Consider the following 24,267-nt stretch of genomic DNA (forward strand, 5'->3'; position numbering starts at 1 on the left):
ATGTTGATTTAAGAAAGGTAACAACTAGTGTTCCTTAGCTTTCGTCTCTCTCCGTGCAATTCCTAGTAATCATTACTAGCTACATGGCTAACAAAATTCCTTGTCTTAAACCAAAAACTTTAAAGAAGCCATTCCTCGTTTTAACTTCTATGATCCTCTATATCTCTACTCCAGTCTTTTAACTTTTCATCTCCTAAACCTAAATCTTTGTATTTGCTTTAAATATTTCAAAACCTTAAATGGCAAGAACTAAAGGTTTAAATGTCACTACACCATTAGTTGAGAATGAAACTTTTGATTCAAGATCAAATAACTCAAAATCACCAAAATATCTGAATCTTCACAAACCTACAGTTTATTTAGCCTATCCTCTCACTAATTAACAATATCAGCAGCAACGGCACATTTTCGATGTTTACAGCTTCAAAGCCAATGAATGTTCATCACTCTAATAACAAAGGGATGTCATACATGCAAGCATTGTCATCTGCAGTGCCATCTGGAGCTTCTTTTAAAACTCACTATTATCAGAGTTTGTTGAGAGGAAGAGGGTTATTGTTTGCCTGTCAACAGCTGATGGCTCAAGAGAAGACTGCCAGATTAGTTTCTGCTTATGCTTCAGATGACGGATCAACCTTTCGGATGGATTTCGCAGGGGTTATGTTGAAATTGTCTAACCTTGATGTTTTGACTGGAAATCAAGGTCAGGTTCGTCTGAATTGCTCCCGTCTCGTAAGCTCTTAAGTGAGCTGGTTCATATATTTCATTCTTGTTTAGCAAATTTGAGGGTAGTTTTGGCCATGTAAAGTTACAACTGTTACAGAATTTATTGATTTTTGTGGCACTGTGTTAAAAAATGTTTACTATAGTGTTGCAAGGCTGCAGTAAATATCAAGTATTCTGTTATGCTGTATTAAAACTTGGATTCCAAGGTATTGAAGTATATTTTTGTATAAGCTCCCTATTCAACTCTTACAATTACAGATCCAGAAATGATTCCTAGATATGATATTGCAAGTCACAACTGCTTCTGTGATGGTTCCTCTCCTATCCATAATGTTTAATGAATACATACTAGTAAGCAGCAGTCCATCATGGACACAGTTGCGCGGATATAAGGAATCAAATTTCACGTCGAAATTAATGTCAAATGTAGGTTTAAATTCAAACTATATATGAAAATAAGGAAACTTGACACAAGTAATCAATATAATAGAAATAATGGATATAATTTAGCACCTAAATTAATAATTGGCTATAGGTTGATCTCCTCTCGCGTTGATATCGTACATCGGATTTGTTCCAAGTGTGGTGTGATACTCAAAGAACTAAGAGATATTTGAATATCCACTCTAGTGGGTCTACTCTGTCCATTTTCATCCATCTTACTTGTATTGGCAGATACATTATGGTTAACAAATTTATCCAATAATAGTCGTCAAGAAAAAACACTATTTGGAATTATTTTATTGTTCTCCCTGGATAAATATTTGCAAATCTAAGAGACCATTTACACAAACCAATGGTAGCATACCAAAGACAAAAGATTATATATCGATCTAACTGTAAGCTCCACTAGAATTATACTACTCACCAAATATCCTCTAGAGATACAATGAATTTTGTAACGTGTATGGCTATAGGAAATTTAGTTCTTTTCTGTTTCCCATATATACGAAACCGTGTGTATATCCAAAAAACCCTTAACATCGCCAGCCACCTTTATCTTTGTTTGATGCTCCATCCTCCATCTTCAACTGGTGTAACCTTTTCTTCATGTACAGTTTGTTCGTCAAAGATTTTGTCATGTGCAAGCTTTCTAGTTATAGCTATACCTCAATGCACTTTCAATGTCAGCAACCTCTCGAAGAACTTCACCTAGGGAAAGAACTATTGTGATATGTGCCTTCTTGACAATGTCTTATTTTTCTTTTATCTGATGGATTTTTCAGTAACTTGGACATAATTTTCAAGGCATCTTCCAAACCTTGATAAACATGAAGGGGCTTAATCTCGATATTGCATAGACCAAAGTTACTGTCACCAGCAAATTTTTCAATTTTGAATTTTATTGAACTCATCGCAGAGTGCAGCATAAGAACCAGGCGATCTGATGACAATTGTTATGAAACTGAGCCAACAACTGCAATGAAAGGAAAGGACACAAGATTTATCGAGGTTCGGATCAATTTCTCCTACATCCTCACTGATTGTGTACACCTTTATTTCCTGATCAAGTGACAATATAGAGCACAAGAATTTTCCCCAGCGCTCACATTTTTTTCTAGTGATTTCAAGAATTCCTACCATAGCTATATATCTAGCTTCTGTCAATCCATATGCGTGCAAGACTTGATTCTAGTGCGAGAGATTGAAATAGGCGTGATAACAAAGTGCAATTACCTTAAACACCACAATTTAAGATTGGATCATGAAGATTTGCTCCATTTATGGCTCTAACAATGGTCATGACAACAACATTAACTAACATGCATATTTTTTAAGAATAGTGCATTATGTTATAAGCGTGTGCTGACTTATGTCAAATTAGTTTGAGTGTTCTCATGGATAAAGTTTATGTTGAAAAAAACCAAAGAAACTGTAACAATCAACATGAATATGAAAAGTTCCTACCGACTAATTCAAATCCATCAACCTAATCTTACATGGAGGCAGGCGTGATACATATTAGAGGGTGTATGGGATAGTCACAATTGACTCATTGAATGTCTTCAATTACCATTAACTAATTATTGAACATATTATAAAAAAAAAAACAAAAAACAAATTTCTTGTCTGTTACTATCTCACATTTTTTGCAAGAGCAACTACATGGTGAACTTATCAAAATTATCGTACATCTCTATAACTCAGGTAGGGGAAAAATTGAAATTGCAATGCTAACTACAGAAATGAGGTTTGATATGTGCAATGCTAACTACAGAAATGAGGTTTGAACTAAAATACAGTGTCTGATTCGACCATAAAAATCACGCAAACTCTGCCATCCTTTGGTTAAACAAATTCGACCATTGTGCTTCTCAACAAAAACCTCGAATTCATTATACCTTGGGTCAATCAAAGTTGCATAGTGATTATGTTGATCCCCAAAATCCGCACGAAACATGTTAGGCAGCATGAATCACCCTAAAAACCTAAGTTATAATTAGTATATGAACAGTCCTAATATATTGCATTCTATAACAAAAACTATAAGAACAGTCTTAAAAACAATGGATGTAATATATAAATTTCATTTAAGAACAGCCTTAAGAACAGTCCTAATATATTGCATTCTCTAACAAAAGCTATAAACAGAAATCACATACTTACTACCAATAGCATGCTTTCTACAAGCAACAAACTACGATACATATAGCTACTGCTTCTGTCTAAAACAGAAAAAAAGAGGTAAAGGCTAGCTATCACAATAGCTTTACAAAGTTGTTAAACATTTACTAACTAATTACCATTTGAGGTCCACCAGAATTACAAAATTTCAATCTTAAATTCTTATTTCCAGTAGGAATACTCTACTATCTAATGATAAATGTGTTTCATATTGCCCACAAAACCAATTGTTGTATCGAAGTCAAACATTGTTTTCCACAAGGCCTCTCCTCCTCAAAGGAGCAAAAAAGTAGAATACAAAGAAAATATGTTTAGAGGCATTGCCATTTCCTACGCTAATAACCGCTTGACAACATGAGATCAGTATGTGGAGAGTATTCCTACTGGAAAAAATATCAAAAGAACGTTTAGAGGACATGCATGTGAATATCACACCTTCTTGGATTTCTTAGCTCAAGCATAAAATTGTCGAAGGTGCGCATAACAAATAAATGATAAGACTACTCTTGGTGAGCTTCAGATGACAACATCAATAATAACCATTTTACAAAACAAATTTGCCCGAGTGGAATATCTATCCAAATAATAGTCGTCAAGAAAAAACACTATTTGGAATTATTTTATTGCTTGGATAAAAATTTGCAAATCTAAGAGACCATTTACACAAACCAGTATTAGCATACCAAAGTCAAAAGATTATATATCGATCTAACTGTAAGCTCCACTAGAATTATACTACTCAGCAAATATCCGCTAGAGATACAATGAATTTTGTAACGTGTATGGCTATAGGAAATTTAGTTCTTTTCTGTTTCCCATAGATATGAAACCGTGTGTATATCCAAAAAAACCCTTAACATCGCCAACCACCTTTATCTTTGTTCGATGCTCCATCCTCCATCTTCAACTGATGTAACCTTTTCTTCATGTACAGTTTGTTCGTCAAAGATTTTGTCATGTGCAGGCTTTCTAGTTATAGCTATACCTCTGATGCACTTTCAATGTCTGCAACCTCTTGAAGAACTTCATCACCTAGGGAAAGAACTATTGTGACATGCGCCTTGTTGACAATGTCTTATTTTTCTTTTAGCTGATATATTTTTCGGTAACTTGGACATACCTTTCAAGGCATCTTCCAAAACTTGATGAACAAGAAGGGCCTTTATCTCGATCCTTCATAGACCATAGACCAAAGTCATTGTCACCAGCAAATTTTTCAATTTTGAATTTTATTGAACACATCGCAGAGTGCAGCAAAAGAACCAGGCGATCTGATGACAATTGTTATGAAACTGAGCCAGCAAAATGCAATGAAAGGAAAGGACACAAGATTTATCGAGGTTCAGATCAATTTCTTCTTCGTCCTCACTGATCGTGTACACCTTTATTCCTTGATCAAGTGACAATGTAGAGTACAAGAATTTTCCCCAGCTCTGACAATTTTTTCCAGTGCTCATCTGAACTCTCCCCAAATTGATCTTGAAATCACTTACCACCAATACCATGCTTTATACAAGCAACAAACTAAGATTTATGTAGCTACTGCTTCTCTCTAAAGCAGAAAAAAGAGGCAAAGGCTAGCTATCACAGTAGCTTTACAAAGTTGTTAGGTATTTACTAACTAATTAGCATTTGTTTATGGCGTGATCGATGTAGCAATTCATGAAAATTGTAATTTAGTATATTGCCACTATGTTGCATTGAATTTGAAAAAAAATTAGGAACTAATTATGTCCATTATTTGTTGCTGATTCACGGTTGTTTTAAATTTTAGGTTTAAGTTGCAGAAATAAAAGTCGGAGTCGAAAGAACTGGTGGCGTGTTTTTGAGGAAGAGGAGCAATCTCTTGGCATTTATTTCAAAATAAGCCAAGGAAAATTGATGATAATTAAAAAGACACTAGGGGTAAAATAAAACACAATAAAAATTCAGTTGAATTAACTATTATAAAGCAAAATAGTATCAAAGATAATAACTATAATAAATCCAAAATTAAAAACTACTTATGCATTAAATTTAATGATATAAGATACTACAGTTCTCAATAATAATCTACGAATAAAACATGGCAGCATATGAAATTGCAAAAGTAATGGTTTGGACTCCATGCAATTTCGCAGCAACATCACTTTCTAACAAGGCATAGCTCTAGCATTAGTCCCACAAGACCGAAGTGTATCGGAGTAGGAGATAAAACGGGGTTTAAATGCATAATTGTGTCGACATATTTCTTCGACCATCATATAACTTTCACCCTCCAAACCATAACTGTAAAGTTTCTCTTCCGTAGCAAAGACTAAGAGATTACCATTCATTACCATAAACCCTCTAACATTGGGATTTGTCTCATTCAATCCCAATGCTCTTACCCTCACTTTCAATACCTTTTTCCACGAACCTGACTCATAGTCTTTTAAAAACCAAACAGTGAAAACAGAATTTCTTAATTTCACCAAACAAATAGAACTATTGGAACTTGTCTTTTTACCCCAGTTGAATATGCCCATGTTGCACATAATATGACAACCTTTTATAGCTTCCCTTGGCAACTTAAGCATGGTTGAAATTCCATTCTCTAGATTATAAGACATTATATATGGCTTATAAAAAGGACTAGATTTTGCGAAGTAAGAAGCGCAATCTGAGATAAAATGAAGGCATCCCTTGTGAAATACAGGCATGTCAAATTCCATGTTCCTACCACCAGGTGAAAAACTATTTTCCATTGTTGTCCACACACCTTCTTTACTATGATAAACACTACATGTATAAGAAGTTGGTGACCACACACCCGAGTTTTCCAAAAGAAACACCTTGTAGTCATCTAAAGAGCAATCTAACATGAGGTTTATACCAGCAAAACTATGATTTCTTTGAAATGACTCAGGAGTAGGAAGTGAAGACCAGGACTTTGTAACTGGATTACATATTACCAACTCAATCGAATCATGATCATTAGTGGTGTGACCAACAACTAGACCATTACTAGAAGCTAAGACGCAAACTGAATTTGATAGGAAACTCAAAGCTTGGTTAGGGGCACCAGAAGATTGTCGGTTTTGAGGTAAAGAATGTAACTCTACTATTTCAGTGTTACTTTGACCTATTTGATCGGGTCGAAGAATGAAGAAGCATGTGTCATCCCTCCCAAACATATTCTGTGCCTGCTTTGTTTTGAAAAGTTTTTCTTCCGAAAACTCGGAGGATGAGTTGCAAGTTGATTTGAACTTGCAAATGCTTTTTGCCGGTAGCCAAGAAAATATCTCAAAAGTAATGTCTTGAGAAACTTCCATGTTGAGAATGATGAAAAACAAAGAAATCTAGTGGAAGATGGTGGAGGGATTGTAAAAAGGAGGAATAGAAAAACAAAAAGCAAAATAACAATTGGAAGAGGTAATGGAACTGTGAACTGTGAAACAAAGTGTTTTTTCTGAGTTGCTTTAGGTTGTTTTGAGATGCATGTATATATATAGATTATAGAGCCCTAACAATATCGAATCAATTTTTAAAAATTGGGAATATCTTTTTTAAAATCAAAACCCTTTTCTTTTCTATCAATTAATGAGAATATAATCACCACTTTCCAAATCTCAAAATAATCTGTGTACACTATTTACCGTAATTAAGCTAGCAAAGATATCTTGGGGGCAAAGATATGCCTCTCTGTAATCCAACGGTAACAAAGTAGGAAAAAAAAAAAAAGAAAAAAAGAAATCATACAAACTTGGAAAGCAAGTAAATTATAATAAATAATCACATTTAAACCCTTCCCTTCTTAATCCAACTGTGATGATAAGAAGGCTTGACCAATCCCATTGGATAAATGACAGGCAGCATAGAAAACTGCAAATAGAAAAAATTAAATATTCCTACAAAAAAGAAAAAATTAAATAAAAACTATTAGAAGAAATATACTAAAACTTATCACTGGTTGAAAAGTTTACCTTATTAGTTTTTTATTCAAATTTGTTTTATTTTTTTTTGTGTTTTCCAATTCCTAAATTAAGTAAAGCCTGATTTGAAATTTTTAATACAAGTAATAATTATGAGTAATTTATGTTTTTTCTTTGCACAATTATTTATTTTGTTAATTACCTTCTATTTAAATAGGTTAAATCACTTAATTAGGCAAATCAACATTATAGAATCAAATCAAAACCCTTTAAAAATTATTAAATTTGACTTATTTCTAATCTAAATCCCTTAAAAACTTTTTTAAATATGAGTTATTTACCTTCTATCCACATTTTCTATTTGTATTGTATTAATTTAATTTATATATTTTAATCTATAATATCTATTTCTTACGGGTATTTAAAATATATATATATGGGTTATGTTACAAGCCACCATTTGATGGTGTCTTTTATCAAGTCACACCTTAAGGTGTGATTTTCACTTTTTAGTTATAACTTTGATAAAAGACACCTTCCTAAAAGTAAGTTTGATAAAAGATACCTTCATAAAAGGTGTCTTCTATCATAACCCTATATATATATATATATATTATTTTAGTTCCTTAAATTATGTTGCCAAGGCTATAAAGGCATATTTACAACAACCAAAACATAATGGATTTAAGAATAAAATAATTTGAGGGTAATTTAGGCATATTAAATAAGGTTACACCAAACAAATCATCTATCCCTTTATTAGTAGTATAATTATTTTAAAGGATTAACAGTATACGTACTCCCTCCGGTCTCAAATATAAGAAAAGATTCCTTTTTTAGATTCATTGAATAATTAATGTATTTGCTTTACAATGTAGACTAGATACATTAACTACTCAATGAACCTAAAAAATGAATCTTTTCTTATATTTGAGACCGGAGGGAGTATTATCTACTACAATATTCAATTATCCAGTTTACGAAAAAAAAATATACAATTACTCAAAAAGTTGTCGATCATTCCTTAATTTTTAATGCAAATGTTGACAAAGGCTTACCGATTGTCCATCATAGAGATCCTCACAGTGAAAGCGTGAGTTAAACTCACGACCTTACGAATGAGTTAACTCCTTGTAAATTGGGTGAACAGTTAATTGGTTTGTCATAAAAAAATCACTTCTTCATTTTACACATCACAAAAATTTAGAATACTTTTTTTTTAGCAGAAGTTTAAAATAGTTAATTCAAAATCTCGAAATACTAGTATTTCAAATTTAATAAATAAAATATTAGTTACTATTTGTATCATTTGAATTCTTTTTGTAGGGATCAATTAATCAATATTACCAATTTTTTCTTCTTATTGTTGTGGTTTATTTTTTGACAATATCAATTTGATTGAAGTGTGATATTTTAAATGATTTTTTTTAAGATAATTTAATTAAAACCTATCTATATATCAAGGAAACTTTATACACATAAAAATATTTTATAAATTGTCTATCAAACTACATTTTCAAAAACATTAAAATTATAAAAAAAAAAATTTATTTATTTATTTTAGGTGTTAATTAACCCTATAGTTTTCAGAGAAAAAGAGGCCCTGATAATTTGGAGTAAAATCTAGTGAATTGTTCTCCCGAATGATTCGTCATTTGATGGAGCCCGTTAACCACTTGATCTCAATCACTTTGTGTTTGATATTTACTTATGAAATGACTTTTTTTTATAGATAGAGGAAATGAGGTTTGGATCCTCAAAATGATAAATTGTTCATTATCCTCTTGAAAAAAAGTTTAGTTCATTGTAGAAAGCCGTCTTGCAAAATTTAAGTTTTTGTTGCCTAAAAGTTTACATTTAATCCACCACTACAAGTTTAAGTTTTTGTTGCCTAAAAGTTTACATTTAATCCACCACTACAAGAAAATAGTTATACTGTGATGGTCGTGTTTAGTGATGCCTTGTTAATTAATTGTCATTAGATATTACTTTTAATCACAACATATTAAAACCACACTATAAGCTACCATATTTCAATCGCTAAAGTTATAGAACCAAATCTAAACCACAAAAATCCACTCAAGAGCCTTTTATTAAACCAAAAGAATCTCTAGAAGCCATTCCTCTCACCATCATAAAACCATAATCACCACAAACTAGAAAGCCTTCCGCACCAAAACAACCAACCTCAAAGAAATCCTCTGCTTTCACTTCTTCCATAAAATCTTATAGACTTCAGAAAATTGAAGTATAAATATCCTAAAGGTGAAACCTTTCACATCACCTTTGACTTAGAAGCAGAAATTGAGAAAGACAAAACCTCTCCAAAATTCACTAAAAGCCTCAGAAGCTCTTGCTTCTGAAGTGACTAAGGTCAAACCTTCATCTTCAAAGAAGAAAAAGGACACTAAACTCTTTTCCCCTCTTGTTAAGAAAACAAGAGTATCTTCTTCAAGGACAAGGGAAACTTCTTGCAATCCCATCTTCTCAAGTGTAGAAGATTAAGCAAACTTCAACAACAATTGGGCACCCACAGCCATTCTTGTAGGAAAAGTCTATGGTTGTAAGTGTTTGCTAAGCGTAGGTTGGAACATTCATAATCCTAGAGACCATAAGAAATGGACTCAAGTAATGCCTATTAAGTGATGATGGAGCATCATATAATATTTTATGCTATATTTTTAGTTATTTTCTTTGCATTTGAAGATAAATAAGAGATCATTTAGACAGGGCCGTTCCAATGAAATAGGAGGTTCGGCTCTCTTTTTAAAATAGGCTCCCAGTAAAATAAAAACGCAATTTTTTTGTGTAGCTAAGCTTCATTAAAAAAATCAGAACCAGAAGAATTTCTAAACATGAAACGAAATAAAAAAATTAAGTGAAAGAGAGATGAAATTTACCTAACGATGTCGTTTGAATTTGTCACTCATCCGTTGTGAGAAAGGGGAAAACGAATTGTTTATGCAAAAAAAGAAATGATTGTTGTGATTCTTTTAATGAAATAGCTTTCTAAATTGATCGATTAAGTGATTATTTAAATTGGGAGTGGTTTGATAGCATCATATTTATGTCCAGAAAGGAGAACTAGAGTCTAGAAAAAACTCAAACGTGTACCGAAGAAAGAAAAAGAAGTAACATATATTTTTTTTAAGTGAGGTGTGGCTATTAGACTTAATTTATTTTTTGAGGCCCATAACTTTTGGAGGAGATTTTCATGGTTTGAGAAACATTTTTTATTGTTTTCATTGGATTCGTTGTAATTCACTTTAATCCTATAGCATGCAACTTTATATGTGGTTTAAATCTTTCTAGTCAGAAATCATGTAAATCGGTAAAATTAAACATCATATGAAGGATCAATATGAAGAATGAATATCAATGGTTCTTATAAGTTTTTCGAAGACAATACAAGTTGGAAAAATTCATCCCAAGTTCCAAGGCATTTAAAGACGGAAGAACGCTAAAAAAGAAACGAAAACTGTAAAATTTGCACCCAAACTACTGTCATGTGGGCCCCTGCATATGAGCCATGTGCCTTTGTGCATCGGACATACCTGTTTGCTGCCTCATGCGCGCCCTACATGTGGTGTTGTAAGCCCATGCGCGCGGTTGCAGGTAAAATGTTTATTTTGCTTGTTTTCCAAGCTGGATCGGAGGAAAAAGCTCAGTTTTCATCTCTTAATCACTAAGAAATGATGCATTATAAATTGAGACCCTTGCACACACTTTTATTCATTTAGAGAGTTGGCGATACAAGGAAAGGGTCAAGCATCTGAAGTCTCAAGGAAGGGTTTCTTCCTCCTCTTGTTTACCAGAGTATGTTTTTCTTTTCTTTTTACATGTCAGCTACCATGAGTAACTAAACCTTTGGGATTAGGGTTCTAAGTTGAACCTCTTTATTTTTTGGATTAAATTAATTTGTTTATTCATTATGATTTTAGTTATATTTGTTTTTAATGTGTTTCGCCGTTTAAATCTTTTATAAACTCGGTTAAGGTTCATAGACTAAGTCTGGTGCTTTAACCAAATCGTTACATATGACTTTTGCTTAGATAACTTCATAGAGAGTAATTCCTTTAGATGAAAATTTAGGAGGCACACGATATGTTGATATCAAAGGATATGTCCATCACTTTCCTAATTTATTTATGGCGGTTATGGATCAATCCAACATTTGCAGGGATAAGAGTTCTTTCTACGAATGAACCATTGTTTATATAATTGATGACAAAGTATATTATGATATGTTTGGTTATGATTTTAGTTGTTTTCTTTACATTTGAAAGAAAATAAGAGGTCATTTAGAGAATTTGTCAATGTTTTGAGGAATATTTTGTATTGTTAGAGTCGTTGTAATTCAGTTTTATCCTAAACCAGACTTTTTAGTGAGAAATCATGTAAATCGGAAAAACAAGACATCACATGAAGGATCCAAGATATGAAGATTGAATATTAATGGTTCTTATAAGGTCTTTCAAAACAATACAAGTTGCAGAAAATTCATCAGAAGTTCCAAGTCATTTCAAGACGGAAGAACGCTCAAAAAAGGACGAAAACTGCAAAATTTGCACGGGAGCTACTAGCTCATCACCCCATGATGCAACTCAACAGCTGCATAAAGGTGTTCAAATCCCGCAAAAGTTTTGGGTAGATGAGGTGGAAGAGGACACTGATATAGATATCACAATAGATCATGACCTTGACAATAACAAGTACCTGAGCAAAAATGTGGTCATTGCTAGCACATCTAAGCATATAGCAAGAAGAAGAAAGGAAAAAGGGCCCTAAGAATCAGACAAGTAACAGCTTGGAGGGGATAAGAACTTGTTCTCAAAAAAATACCAACAAAACTACTTCTCCATTAAGCTAATTTTCTGGAACATTAGAGGAATCGGAAACATTAACTCTCAAATTCATCTTATATGACACATCAACCTGATTTTAAGTTCATTGCAGAACCTATGGTTCAGTTTGCTAGCATACCTAACTGGTTATGGCACAAGATAAACCTCACAAAATATACCATAAATGTTAGAAATAATAACATTCCCAATCTACGGTGAATGTGGAAGCCTCGTTATGACCCTTCCATTTTGATTGGTAGTAACCAGTGTGTAGCTTTATCCTGTGTAGCAGAAGGTACCACCATTTTTATAGCAGTTATTTATGCAAACATTTATCATGGTAAAAGTAGATCTCTTTGGATAGAGCTAACTGACTTGATACTTACATACAATGGCCCTGGATATTTTTCGGGGACTTTAATGCTATATTGGGATCTCATGAATGGTTATATATGGCCATTTTTAGGGGACTTGATGCTTACATACAATGACCCCTGAATCTCTTTGCCTCTATCTTCAGCTTGTAATGATTTTGTTTAATGGACCAATATCAATTCTTTAACCTCAAAACATGCATCTCTTTTATAGATCAAAGGTTTGATAATTGGAGTTCTATCAATTACAATGCTTTAGTTAGAAGTTGTTCATACATTTCCCCATCGTGGTCAATCTACATAAATATCCTTCAGTTGATCCTATTCCCATGTTCGAGTTCTTTATATCTTGGACAACCAATGATAGTTGTGAAGCTTTGATTGAAAATAACTGCAATAGTTTGGTGATGGATCCCATGTGTCTATTCTGCATCAGAAACTCGAGAATATGAAACATATGCTAAGATCTTTGAATAAAGAAGTGTTTGTTAATATTCATTAAATGGTGCTTCTACCTTATCAACAGTTGGAGGACATTTGTTGGATATAGAAAGCTTTAACGTGGAAAAGAATATGTTATGTGAACAGCATGAAAGGGATTTTTTTATTGAATGATAACCATCATATTTATACATAAAGAAAAGCCTAAAATAATGCATAAAGAAACTACTATTTGAAAACTAAATGCCTAAAAACTGGTAACAAATAGAGCATATCAGAGAGTTCCTAACAATAACATAAAAAGATAATGGATCCTAAAAATTAGGATCTTAAAACAGTAGTTTCATAGTCATCCAGTCAACACTCCTCCTTGACTCTGAAACTGCATACACCAAGCATTTGTGTCAAGAATTCATATCTAAATTTGTCATATCCTTCTGGTTCCATGACAGCAACGTTGCACCTTTGATAGATGTCTGAAAGTGATCTAGTTCCTCTAACAGTTTCATCATCAACATCTTCATTCTCCTCCTGAAATTCAAACTTCTCACAATCTTCCCAATTCCAACTATTTGACTCAAGAAATTTGACATCTCTGCTAACAATTACTTTGTTGCTTTGTGGAAGATAGATTCTATAGACTTTTGAAGATGAGTTATAGCCTACAAAAATTTCAGGTTCTGCTTTCTTCTTGATTTGTTCAAGGACAGCATCCAAGTTTAAAGATCTCTTCTTTGTCGTAGTTTTTGCAGTAGAGTTAGGCTTGCTTTTAAAACTGCTAATAACGTTATTGGACACTCCTTTATTCATTTGTTCCCATATGGCATCAACTTGTGCTTTTACTTCAGTAACATCCTGTTTTGGTTCCAGGCTTTCCCCTGGAACAGGTTCTTTGACAGATTTTGCAGAGTTTCCATTGATTGTATCGACGGAACTCATCACTCCCGCAGAGTTCACGATAGATGGATGGTGGAGGAACGCAACACCAACCTAAATCCTTCCTTCCTTGTTTACAGCAGCATGTTGTTCCTCATTTATCAAATCCAAGGCAAAGCTCTTGCCTTTCATTTGAACATTGACCATTTCTATGTTGTTTGCATCTTTAATCACACATTTTTTATCCTCAAACAACACCTTATAACCATTCTCTAGCAGTTGAGTAACACTCAAAAGGTTTTGATTAATTTTAGGAACATATAAGACATCAGAAATTAGTTTCAAACCTGAAAGGCTTTCAATTGCAACCGTTCCCTTGCCTTTTACTTCGATAAGTGCGCCATTTCCAATTCTGACTTTGGAAATAGTTGTCTCGTCCAGATCATTAAAGAGCTCACGATCATAAGTCATGTGGTTTGTGCAACCACTATCTATAAGCCAACTCTCTCGAGTGGTGTTGGTGGCAAAGCATGATGCTACAAAGAGTTGCTCCTCCAAAGTTTGATCTTCAACAGCCTTAGCTTCTCCCTGTTATTGAGCCTTGCATATTCTTTCCACATGTCCTAACTGACCACACTTGTGACATTTTACGTCTGGTCTCCACCAACATCTGTCTGGTGTATGGTTATTTTTTTTGCAGTATGGACATGGTGAAAAGAGACTTGTATTGCTGCTCTGGTTTCTTTTCTCATTCCTTCCACCATTGTAGTTCTTTAATTTAGCTTGTAATGCTCCTTCTACTGAACCTTCAGACCTTATCAGTCTTCTTTGTTCTTGGGCTTGCATAGCATTTACAAGCTCTGCCACGGTAAGCTTTAACATGTCCTTGGTATTTTCCAAGGAAGTGATAGTTGCTTCAAATCTTTCCGGGACAGTCACGAGAATTTTCTGAACTATTCTTGAATCAGATAATTCAGAACCAAGCAATCTTACTTTGTTAGCAATGCTAATAAGTTTATTTGCATACTCTTTAATTGTTTCAGACTCCTTCATCTTTTGCATCTCAAATTCTCGGATCAAATTAAGTGCTTGCATCCCCCTAATTCTTTCATCTCCTTCATATTCAGTTTTGAGGAAATTTCATATTTCAAATGCTGATTTGATGGTCATAATTCTGGTGAAGATTTCTTCTGAGACAGCAGCAAACAAAGTAGCCCTTGCTTTTGACTTTCTTGTTTTCCTTTCCTTGTGATTTTTTATCTGAGCCATTGTTGGATTGTCTGACAAAGGAAGAACTTCGTAGTCCTCCTCAACAGCTTCCCAGAGGTCATTTGCCTCTAAATACGCCTCCATCCTTGCTGCCCATATATGATAGTTTTCACCATCAAACACAGGTAATGGTAGGGCTTTGTAGGATGTTTCAGAATCCATCTGTTTGATGAATTGAAAATAGTGTTTAAGCTTTTATGGTGGGTTTCACTCACTTCACTCACAAGTCCCTCCAAGAACCAGGCTCTGATACCAATTTGTTGGATATAGAAAGGTTTAACGTGGAAAAGAATATGTTATGTGAACAGCATGAAAGGGATTTTTTTATTGAATGATAACCATCATATTTATACATAAAGAAAAGCCTAAAATAATGCATAAAGAAACTACTATTTGAAAACTAAATGCCTAAAAACTGGTAACAAATAGAGCATATCAGAGAGTTCCTAACAATAACATAAAAAGATAATGGATCCTAAAAATTAGGATCTTAAAACAGTAGTTTCATAGTCATCCAGTCAACAACATTCAACTTAGCATAGATCATCTTGGATTCAGTCCTAATAGAGCTACATAAAAGCTTACTTGTCTTACAAGCTATAGTATAACTTTAAATATGGAAAGCAGTTTTTGGAAATAAAAATCCATAAACTCATGGTTTATTGATGGGGATAGAAATACTAATTTCTTTCATATGGAAGCTAAAATCAGGGATAAGCAAAGCCATATTAGTAGTTTGAAGAATGGAGAGGATATTCTTAACAGTTCGGCTGATATAGAAGTTCATGTTCTTCAATACTTTTCAAGCATTTTTGCTACTCCTAATCATTGTGTGATTAACAATCTTTCTGATAAATTCATTCCTAAGCTAGTTACCGATCAGGATACTGCTCATCTTACTGCTCTCCCTTTGTTAGAGGAAATCAAAAATGCAGTTTTTTTTTGGACATTTACATCAGCATTTTTGGAATATAAAGATGTGTCAAATCCACTGGATACTTCTTCACCAACAACTATATCATGTGAAGTATGAATTCTAATCTAATCATTTTGATACCCAAGGTCCCCTGGTGCTGAAAAGCTGGACAATTCAGGCATATAGCTCTTGAAAATATTTTAGCTCAAAATCATTACCGAAATTCTTGATGATATTAGGAAGCATAGCTTCAAATATTGTTTCTAAACATCAAAGATGGTTTATTTCTGGAAGACATATCCAAGACTGCATCATGACTTCTTCAGAAGCAGTTAACTTGTTGAGCAAGAAAGCTTATGGAGGGAACCTGGCCCTTAAAATTAATATCAATAAAGCTTTTGATACTATTGAGTGGACCTTTTTGATTCATGTACTCAAATTCTTTGGCTTTAATTCTTGCTTTTGTTATTTGATACATACAATTTTGCAATCTGCCAAGTTGTTAGTCTTTATCAATGGAAAAGCCACTGGTTTCTTCAGTTGTTATAGGGGAGTGACACAGGGTGATCCTCTTATATGTCTACTTGTAGAGGTTGTCTGGTGCCAAGTCATTGCCTTTATGCATATGACATATTGATATTCTAAAAAGGTACCTTGTTTAATGTTAGACATATAATGAAACTTTTTGAAGATTATGGGGAGTATTATGGACAACTTATCAATTCAAGCAAAAGAAAATTTTATATTGGATCCATTTCTCTTTCCAGATAGCATGACATAGCCTCCTTAACAGATTTCAGTCATGGTGTTTTACCTTTCACATACCTGGGAATCCCTCTTTTCAAGGCAAGCCTAAATCATTGCATTTCATATCGATTGTAGATAGGATTAAAATCAAGCTTGCTTCTTGGAAGGGAAGGATTCTCACTATTTATGGGAAGGGTTCAACTAGTTAATTATGTTATCAACAATATGCTAGTTTATTTCTCCCATAATTATAGCTTGCATAAAATGCTTACTTAAATGATTAGTAAAAATTATATGGAGTGCTGATTTATCTCAACAAAAAATCTGTATAATTTCTTAGAATGTTGTTTGTAAATCTAAAGAAGAAGAAGGATTAGCAGTGAAAGATCTTCCAATGGTAAACAAAGCTTCTCTTTTGCACCTCTGTTGGAAACTGCTTACTTCTGATTAGCAATGGGCTATGATGTGCAGAGCCATCTTCTTTAGGAATGGTAAACCTAAAACTCATCATATCACCTCTTCTGTGTGGTATGGTATAAAGCAGTATGTTCATCCTATCTTTCTACACTCAACTTGGACCATTGGAAATGGTGAAATTGTCTCTTTTTGGACTGATATATGGTTAACAAGACCAATTTTGACATATCCCTGAGCATTTTCATATTTCTCTCAGCATTAAAGTAGCAGATTATATTCTAGATGGTAAATGGAATATCCTTGACTACTTTTTCAAGAAAGATGGTATTCTGGTCCAACAAATTATCAACACCACCTTGCCTTTGGTTTCAACCTCAAACAAGTTGAACTGGACAAGCTTTGTGGATGGAATTATTACTAACGAGATAGCTTTTGTTCACTTAAGAGGGACTGTAACGAGATAGCTTTGCTTTGTCCTTGGAAGATGGTGCCTCTGCTATGACAGATTTCAAAGTCTCCCAGCTTTTTATGAGGCCTTTGAAGTCTAACTGAATAATTTACATCACAGATGTGTATTTGCTTCCTCCTAAGTTTGGATGTGTGAAGATAAACATTGATGGGTTCCTCTTATGGTTCTCCTGCCTGTGGGGCTATTGGTATGGTCCTCAATAACTGGCACTCTTACTTTCTAGGTGGCTATGTTCAAAATATTGGTCATGCAACATCTTTGGAGGCTGAGATTTGTGCTGCAATGTATATGCCTTTGAGAAAACTGGGGGGATGAATTGGAGAGACATATGGATAGAATGTGATTCTTTGATGATAGTAAAATCTTTTAGTTCAAACACAATTGTTCCTTGGAGGCTCAAGATGGCATAATTGCAAGGTGCTTGCTTCTTAAATGAGTTGCATTTTTACTTATTATTAATCGATATGATTGGTGTGAATGTGCAAGTCACGTCAAGGATTGCATCGTATCCGGAAGGGGATTCGCTGATATACTCTTTTGGATCTGGTTGGCATAAGTTGTGAGGATGAATCGAACCTAAAGGTTAGTGTGTCACACACACGCTTTGAAATTTATGTGCAATCTTCACCATGTTCATCTTCTTGGTCAAGTTATTGCAGTAGACCCCAACACAGATTCTAACGGTCCATCCAATACAATTATTCAAAACTAAGATTAATTAATTATTAACAACACCATTCAGCTTCATTGGTGATTTTGATCATAATATTTTCAATACTCATGTGTTATTTTTGTTGTTTAGAGATAATTGTTTATACTATATCCAAGGCATAGTGTACTTGTAAATCCAAATGAGCTGGATTACAAATATTTTATTTGTATTATTTATCTTAATGAAACAAAATACTGATATGAATATGATTGATATTACCTCTCTACAATTTTCTTGTAGAGATTTATGGGCTGCACGTAAGTGTTTTTTTTTTTTTTAAGGGACTGCCACTACAAGAATTTTCCTTATTACTGGTGGAAATAATCCCCCAGTAATGCAAAAAATCCCTCAGTAATACGCATTACTGGCGGATTCGAGTCCCTCAGTAATATGAGCGTCAGAAATGTTACTGGCGGAATTTTCCGTCAGTAGTGTTTGGGGTGATTTGAGGAAACAATACTGAGGGATTTTTCCGCCAGTAATTACTGGCTGAATATTCCGCCAGTAATTACTGTCAGAATAATCCGCCAGTAATGTATTACAAGGTTTTTGACAAATAAATACTGGCTGATTTATTCCGACAGTAATGTTACGACCAAATGTACTGGCCATTTTATCCGCCAGTAATTTCGCTTTAAAAATAATATTAAAAAGAAAATCCGCCACTAATCAATGTGGTCCGCCAGTAATCAATGTGGTGAAAGACACTACTGGCTAAAATATCTGCCAGTAATTCTCTTTATATTTAAATAAAAAATAGATCTAATTAATTACAGCACATCCTAATGAAATAAAATTAATTTGACAAATAAATTAAAGAAATCATTTTTTTTTGTTGGATCAACAATTTTCATTAGCATAGGAAGGTATAAGAACTACCAACTCTAGCAAAGTACACAAATACAAAGTTATAACAGCAGCAAAAAACAACAAAATATAACAAGGGAAGCACACACAAACAGTCCTTGTGTGCTCCCTAATTCTGCACAGCTAAGACACAAACTGAACCATTCTAACAGCAGCAAAATAAAGACCAACCAACTAGTCTACAAAACAAAACAAAAAAACCACTGCCTAGTTCCCTAAACCACCACATCACAGAGAATTGTCAAAACTAATCATCATAGTATTAAGGCAAATTTGATCCGGATCTCCCACCTGATGATCTATTTCCTCCTCTACCCATATTCTGGGGATTATCTTGTGAAGCATTATCCAAAAAATTACTATAGTTTCGCAAAAATATTTCACCATCTGGTATGTTGAAATCAGCAGCATTGATAGCGGATCTCGTCGAAGAAGACGTCTGGCGATCACCTACAGGAATATGAGGTCTATGATGCTCTTCATGATCACCACGCACAGGTTGGGGTTGTAGGCGAGGGCGTTTGTTTAAGTGCGGTATTATGCTCCTAACCATCGACGGCTGCTGTGATGATAGGAAAAGAAAATGATTATTTTGGAAATAAAAGAATTCCAGTGAAATATTGAATTCATATTTATATATACCTGCAAAAATCATATGTTTTTCCTGGAAAGCCTCGGACTAAATGTTCTGATTTTAGGAACAGAATAGTTTTCAGGAAATGAATGGTAGACCAATTAGCATAGAGTTTCTAAATACCAATTATTTGAAAAGAAAACTAATTTATTCATCTACCTAGAACAAGAGTTTGAGCAAGGACAATGATATTAAAAGAAATGCATATATCAACTAAGGTTATGCGTGTTCTCTCAATTTTGATAACATATTTCAAATCTAAACAGTAATAAACTCAAAGGCCACCCACGCAAAACAAGGACAGTCGCCACAAACCAAACTGCCGAAGCAGAACCCAGAATGACACACCAGAACAGCAGCTGACAGCAGGAAAAAATACCCCAGGCAAACACTCCCTTCCGACACTAACAGAACCGAGCCCAGCAGAAGCCAGCACAGACGGTGCACACCCAAAAAGACAGTCCAGACAGCCTAAAAGAAGCACCACAGGACCAGCTGACAGCCCCCAGCAACAGGACGCAAGCTGCCAGCCTCACAACAGCAACAAACCAGGAACAGAACCACCAAAAAGGTAGCACAGCAGCAGAAAACCAGAAGGCAAGGCGCGGACACAAAGAGAGCTGCACCTAAACATCTTTATACCAAAACTATCTTGACAGACGAGAGACGGGAAAGCCTTGCCTTTTCAAATTGCTAAGATGTTCATCATAACCTTACCATACAATTGGACAAATTTAAGCGAGCTCACCATTAAAGCTCTCATGCATATCTAACTTATGACCCAATCAAATGCAAAAAGGATATGTCAATTAAATCACTCAACTAAAGGAAGCTATCTTATTGTATACAACTGTTATTTTCAAGGAAGCTATCTTATTATTCTCTACCTTATGTACTGAACGGATAAAGGAAAGAATGAATTAAGCAGAATATAATGTAGCCAGAATCCACCAGAAATCTTAGTACTAAATTGCTAATAAAACAGAACAAAAAAAAGTAATAAAACTTAAAAATAAAATAAAAAATGAATCAGATATAAGATCATACCCCAAAATCATCATATTGTGGTGTTCTCGCGTGATCATATGGTTCAAGTTGTGATGTATCCCCACAAGATCGCCGTTGTTGCTCTAGCATGGTTCTTTGCATTTGCATCAATTCAGCTACTTGGCTCTTCATTTCTTCTTGTGATTCAACAAGTTGTTCTTGTTGTGCCTTCAATATCGCATTCTCAGCCCTTAACTGCTCAACCTCAGTATAAATAGGATCGTCGTGTCTACGAGATGACCGACTTGTGCTACCATATGAGTTAAGGCGAGTATCTATAAATTTGCCAGATGAATCCTTTTGATATAACGAAGAGTTGCTACCAGCACCAACAATACGGCCCTTGTTCTTCTCACCCGTAGTCTCTATATATTTGTTCATTATAATTTCACTAGCAGTGTCGGAATCAACTCGATCAGAAGGGGGAAGACTATCCTGCTGACTTTGAAAAACTTCAATAAATTCTTTCATGGTCTCCTGCACATATATTCAAAATAAACTTGAAGTTATCTTGTCTAAAACAAACCAAACATCTGAACTGCTAACGCAACAGTGAAAAAACCAACAGTCCAACTAGAACTATTGAGTGAAAGCCAACAGTGAAACCATAAAAACACCAACAGTGAAGCCATTAATTGATATATTTAATAAAAATAAAAATATTAATATTAATATTATACGTACATGTATGCTTTCTGATCTTTTATCACGAGGCAATCCATCTTTAAAATGAAAATAATCAAAAGTCTCCAATAAGGTTGGAAGTCGTCCATATTGTGCTTCGTGTCTGAAGCTCGATGTAGTAGCATTTACAGACCCCCCTGAGTGTGTGTTGGTAACTGCCTTTGCTGAATGTCTATTAAGTTTATTCTGCGCACACTTCTTTTGGTATTCTGGTGTATTCCACTTCTTACACAACTCAGGCCATGTGCCTTCGCCAATCCATTTTGGACGATTTTCATCGTTCGGTCCACGCTTGTTGCGCGCAACCAAAAGCATGCTTGAGAGGCGCGTGCAGCATGCACTGTCAAAAGCTTTACTAATTTCACGATCCTCATCTTTTTTCCAAGTACATTTCTCCTGCAAAAATAATAACAGTAGCCAATTACCAAAAAACACTTACTTAAATAAATGTGATGTTAAATAATAACAGTAGCCAATTACCTAATATCTTTCTTAAATAAATGTGATGTTAAAATATATTTAGTTAAAATAACAGCATGCTTGAAAGGCTTCCATAAAATATATTTAGTTAAATATATTAATTTTTAACTTACTTTGAACATATTCCAAAATTCATCCCTTGGCTTGTTGTTAGCCATATTCTTGCCTTCATTAATGATTTCACCCCATGATAGCCATGGTTTCTGATATCTGGCTTCAATAACTGCTGTGATCGACTCCGTGGCCAACCTGTTAGGCAAAAACCTAAATGAAAAAAAAAAAAACTTAATTGTTGATCAACATTAGAACACACTAGGAACAACCAAAATCTTACAGCATTACCAACACATTAGAATCACATATTAGGACCAAGATTATAAACACTTACGTCCCAGAGACGGCGGTAATGACATATCGGTCATGTCGATCAACTAAAATCTTCACATTAGGATCAAAGATGTCTAGACGTGTATAATCGAATTCCGGAAGATTAGGATCAGCAGGCGGATCTAACTGTGGTTGTCCATCGGGTCGCTGAGTCTGTGGCATCGGAACGAAGGAAGAGTTGTGGATTCTTATTTTTGGTCCTCTCCTATTTGATCGTGGCTGTGGTGGCAGGCGTGGCTGTGGTGGTTGTAGTGGCAGGGGTGGCTGTGGTGGCTCTTCTCCCTCCGTCTATATATAGCAAACGAAAGAAGAAAAGAAAATGAATTATAAGAACATATAAGAACTGAGTTGAAAAGAAAAATGAGATTAAACCAACAAATATTGCAATTCTGTAAGGATGTTGGTATAGATATAAAATTCTCTTGGCCATTAAATTTACACTATAAACAGGGACAAACAGAAAAATTCTCTTGATATAAAATATATACTATGCAGCATCAAAATACAAAGTCTAGCATACAACAACAGAAAAATATTATATAGAGATGATATCATAATGTTCTATCCTTAAGTGACAATCTCTATACATACAATCCTCTGAAATAGTTCACAAGTTAAAGTAAAACAACAGAATTTTTTATAAAGAAAACAAGGTTTTGGCCATTAAATTTACACTATAAACAGGGACAATCTTTCACAGAAAAGGGGACAGAAAAATTGGCTTCTAAACAAAATAATAGAGTTTGAAATTAGGGTAAATTACACTCACCTCCCTTAAAGTTTATTCAAATGTCATTCACATCCCTTCTAGTTTTAAAATAAACACTAACCCCCCTTAATTTTTCTAAAATGGACAAATACCTCCCTTCATATATTAACACTGTTTTTGCTCTGTTAAGTCCTAATTTCTTTAAAGAAAACCGTCAATTCTCTCTGGTTCTCTTGCTGATAACACTTTCATCTTAGAGTTCTTTCATTCCATTTGCTATCTTGTAGGTCTAATTTCAAATCGTTTTCTTGTTAAATCCTTAACTTTATTTGCCTAAAAGAATCCCTAAAATTTTCATAACTAATTTTGCTGTTTTGCACCTTTTATTTATTATGCATCAGCCATGAAATCAATTTCACATGGTAGGTGAAAGAATAGGATCCATGCCACCCTTTTCTAATTACTATGGTAGGTGAAAGAATAGGATCCATGCCACCCTTTTCTAATTACTTTCATATCAGCCGTAAAAATGCATAGATTTCGATTATCCTTTGCATTAGAAGATTTGTTCTTGAACAAACTCAGTTGAGAAAAAAAGTTTGATGGAGACGAACAGTGGTTATCCATTCAGTTTCCTTAAAGGATATACAAGACTAAAAACAATAACCTCAATATACGTTTAACCCTAACTAACTCAAATTGAACAGAGATTTAGGAATTGGGCTAACAATCCCCCCGAATTCTAAAACCATAAAAAAATATTCTAAAACCCTAAAAAAATCCCAATTCAAAACCCTAAAATAAGAAATTGGAGAATGAATGAGAAATTAGAGAATCGGTTAGCTTACCATGGCTTAAGGAGATTGAGAACTGAGAGAAAGAATCAGAGGAGGCGAGCAGAGGAGAAGCGGCAGCGGCGGTGAGCGATTTGTTTGTGAGACAGAGAACAGAAACACGATGCTTCAGTACTCACATGCGTGAGTAAAACACACTAGGTCAGCTTATATACTTTTTTTTTTTTGGTTTTTTTAATAAGTGTTATGTCAATATTTTTTTTAAGGAAGTGTTATGTTAATATTGTCACTAATTATTACAAATATGGTATTAATTTAAATTTATAACAAAATAAAATAAAATAAAATAAAATGCA

The 24,267-nt window shown here is 34.2% G+C and overlaps 2 protein-coding genes across 6 annotated transcripts; both read right to left on the reverse strand.

Moving 5' to 3' along the window:
- Positions 1-5,400: 5,400 nt before the first annotated feature.
- On the reverse strand, positions 5,401-6,751 carry LOC146946679 (F-box protein At5g49610-like). Its single transcript, XM_085744621.1, has one exon. It carries the CDS (start codon positions 6,642-6,644, stop codon positions 5,484-5,486), a length of 1,161 nt encoding a protein of 386 aa, XP_085600747.1. The 5' UTR covers positions 6,645-6,751; the 3' UTR covers positions 5,401-5,483.
- A 12,547-nt stretch (positions 6,752-19,298) lies between these two features.
- On the reverse strand, positions 19,299-24,262 carry LOC146946680 (uncharacterized). 5 transcript variants are annotated; one of them, XM_085744619.1, is made up of 7 exons: positions 23,966-24,260; positions 22,410-22,696; positions 22,135-22,285; positions 21,542-21,937; positions 20,858-21,334; positions 19,819-19,864; positions 19,609-19,738 (listed from the first exon to the last, which is right to left on the reverse strand). In XM_085744619.1, exons 1-6 carry the CDS (start codon positions 23,966-23,968, stop codon positions 19,856-19,858), a joined length of 1,323 nt encoding a protein of 440 aa, XP_085600745.1. In that variant the 5' UTR covers positions 23,969-24,260; the 3' UTR covers positions 19,609-19,738; positions 19,819-19,855. The 5 variants fall into 5 exon arrangements, with proteins under 5 accessions (XP_085600742.1, XP_085600743.1, XP_085600745.1 ...); XM_085744620.1 differs by having other exon boundaries at positions 19,616-19,735; XM_085744616.1 differs by lacking the exon at positions 19,819-19,864 and having other exon boundaries at positions 19,299-19,738; positions 23,966-24,262.
- Between the last annotated feature and the right edge of the window lie 5 nt (positions 24,263-24,267).

The sequence above is a fragment of the Medicago sativa genome, chromosome 2 (genome assembly GCF_051527215.1).
Source record: "Medicago sativa cultivar Bolivia chromosome 2, Bolivia_mono, whole genome shotgun sequence".
NCBI classification, from domain to species: domain Eukaryota; kingdom Viridiplantae; phylum Streptophyta; class Magnoliopsida; order Fabales; family Fabaceae; genus Medicago; species Medicago sativa.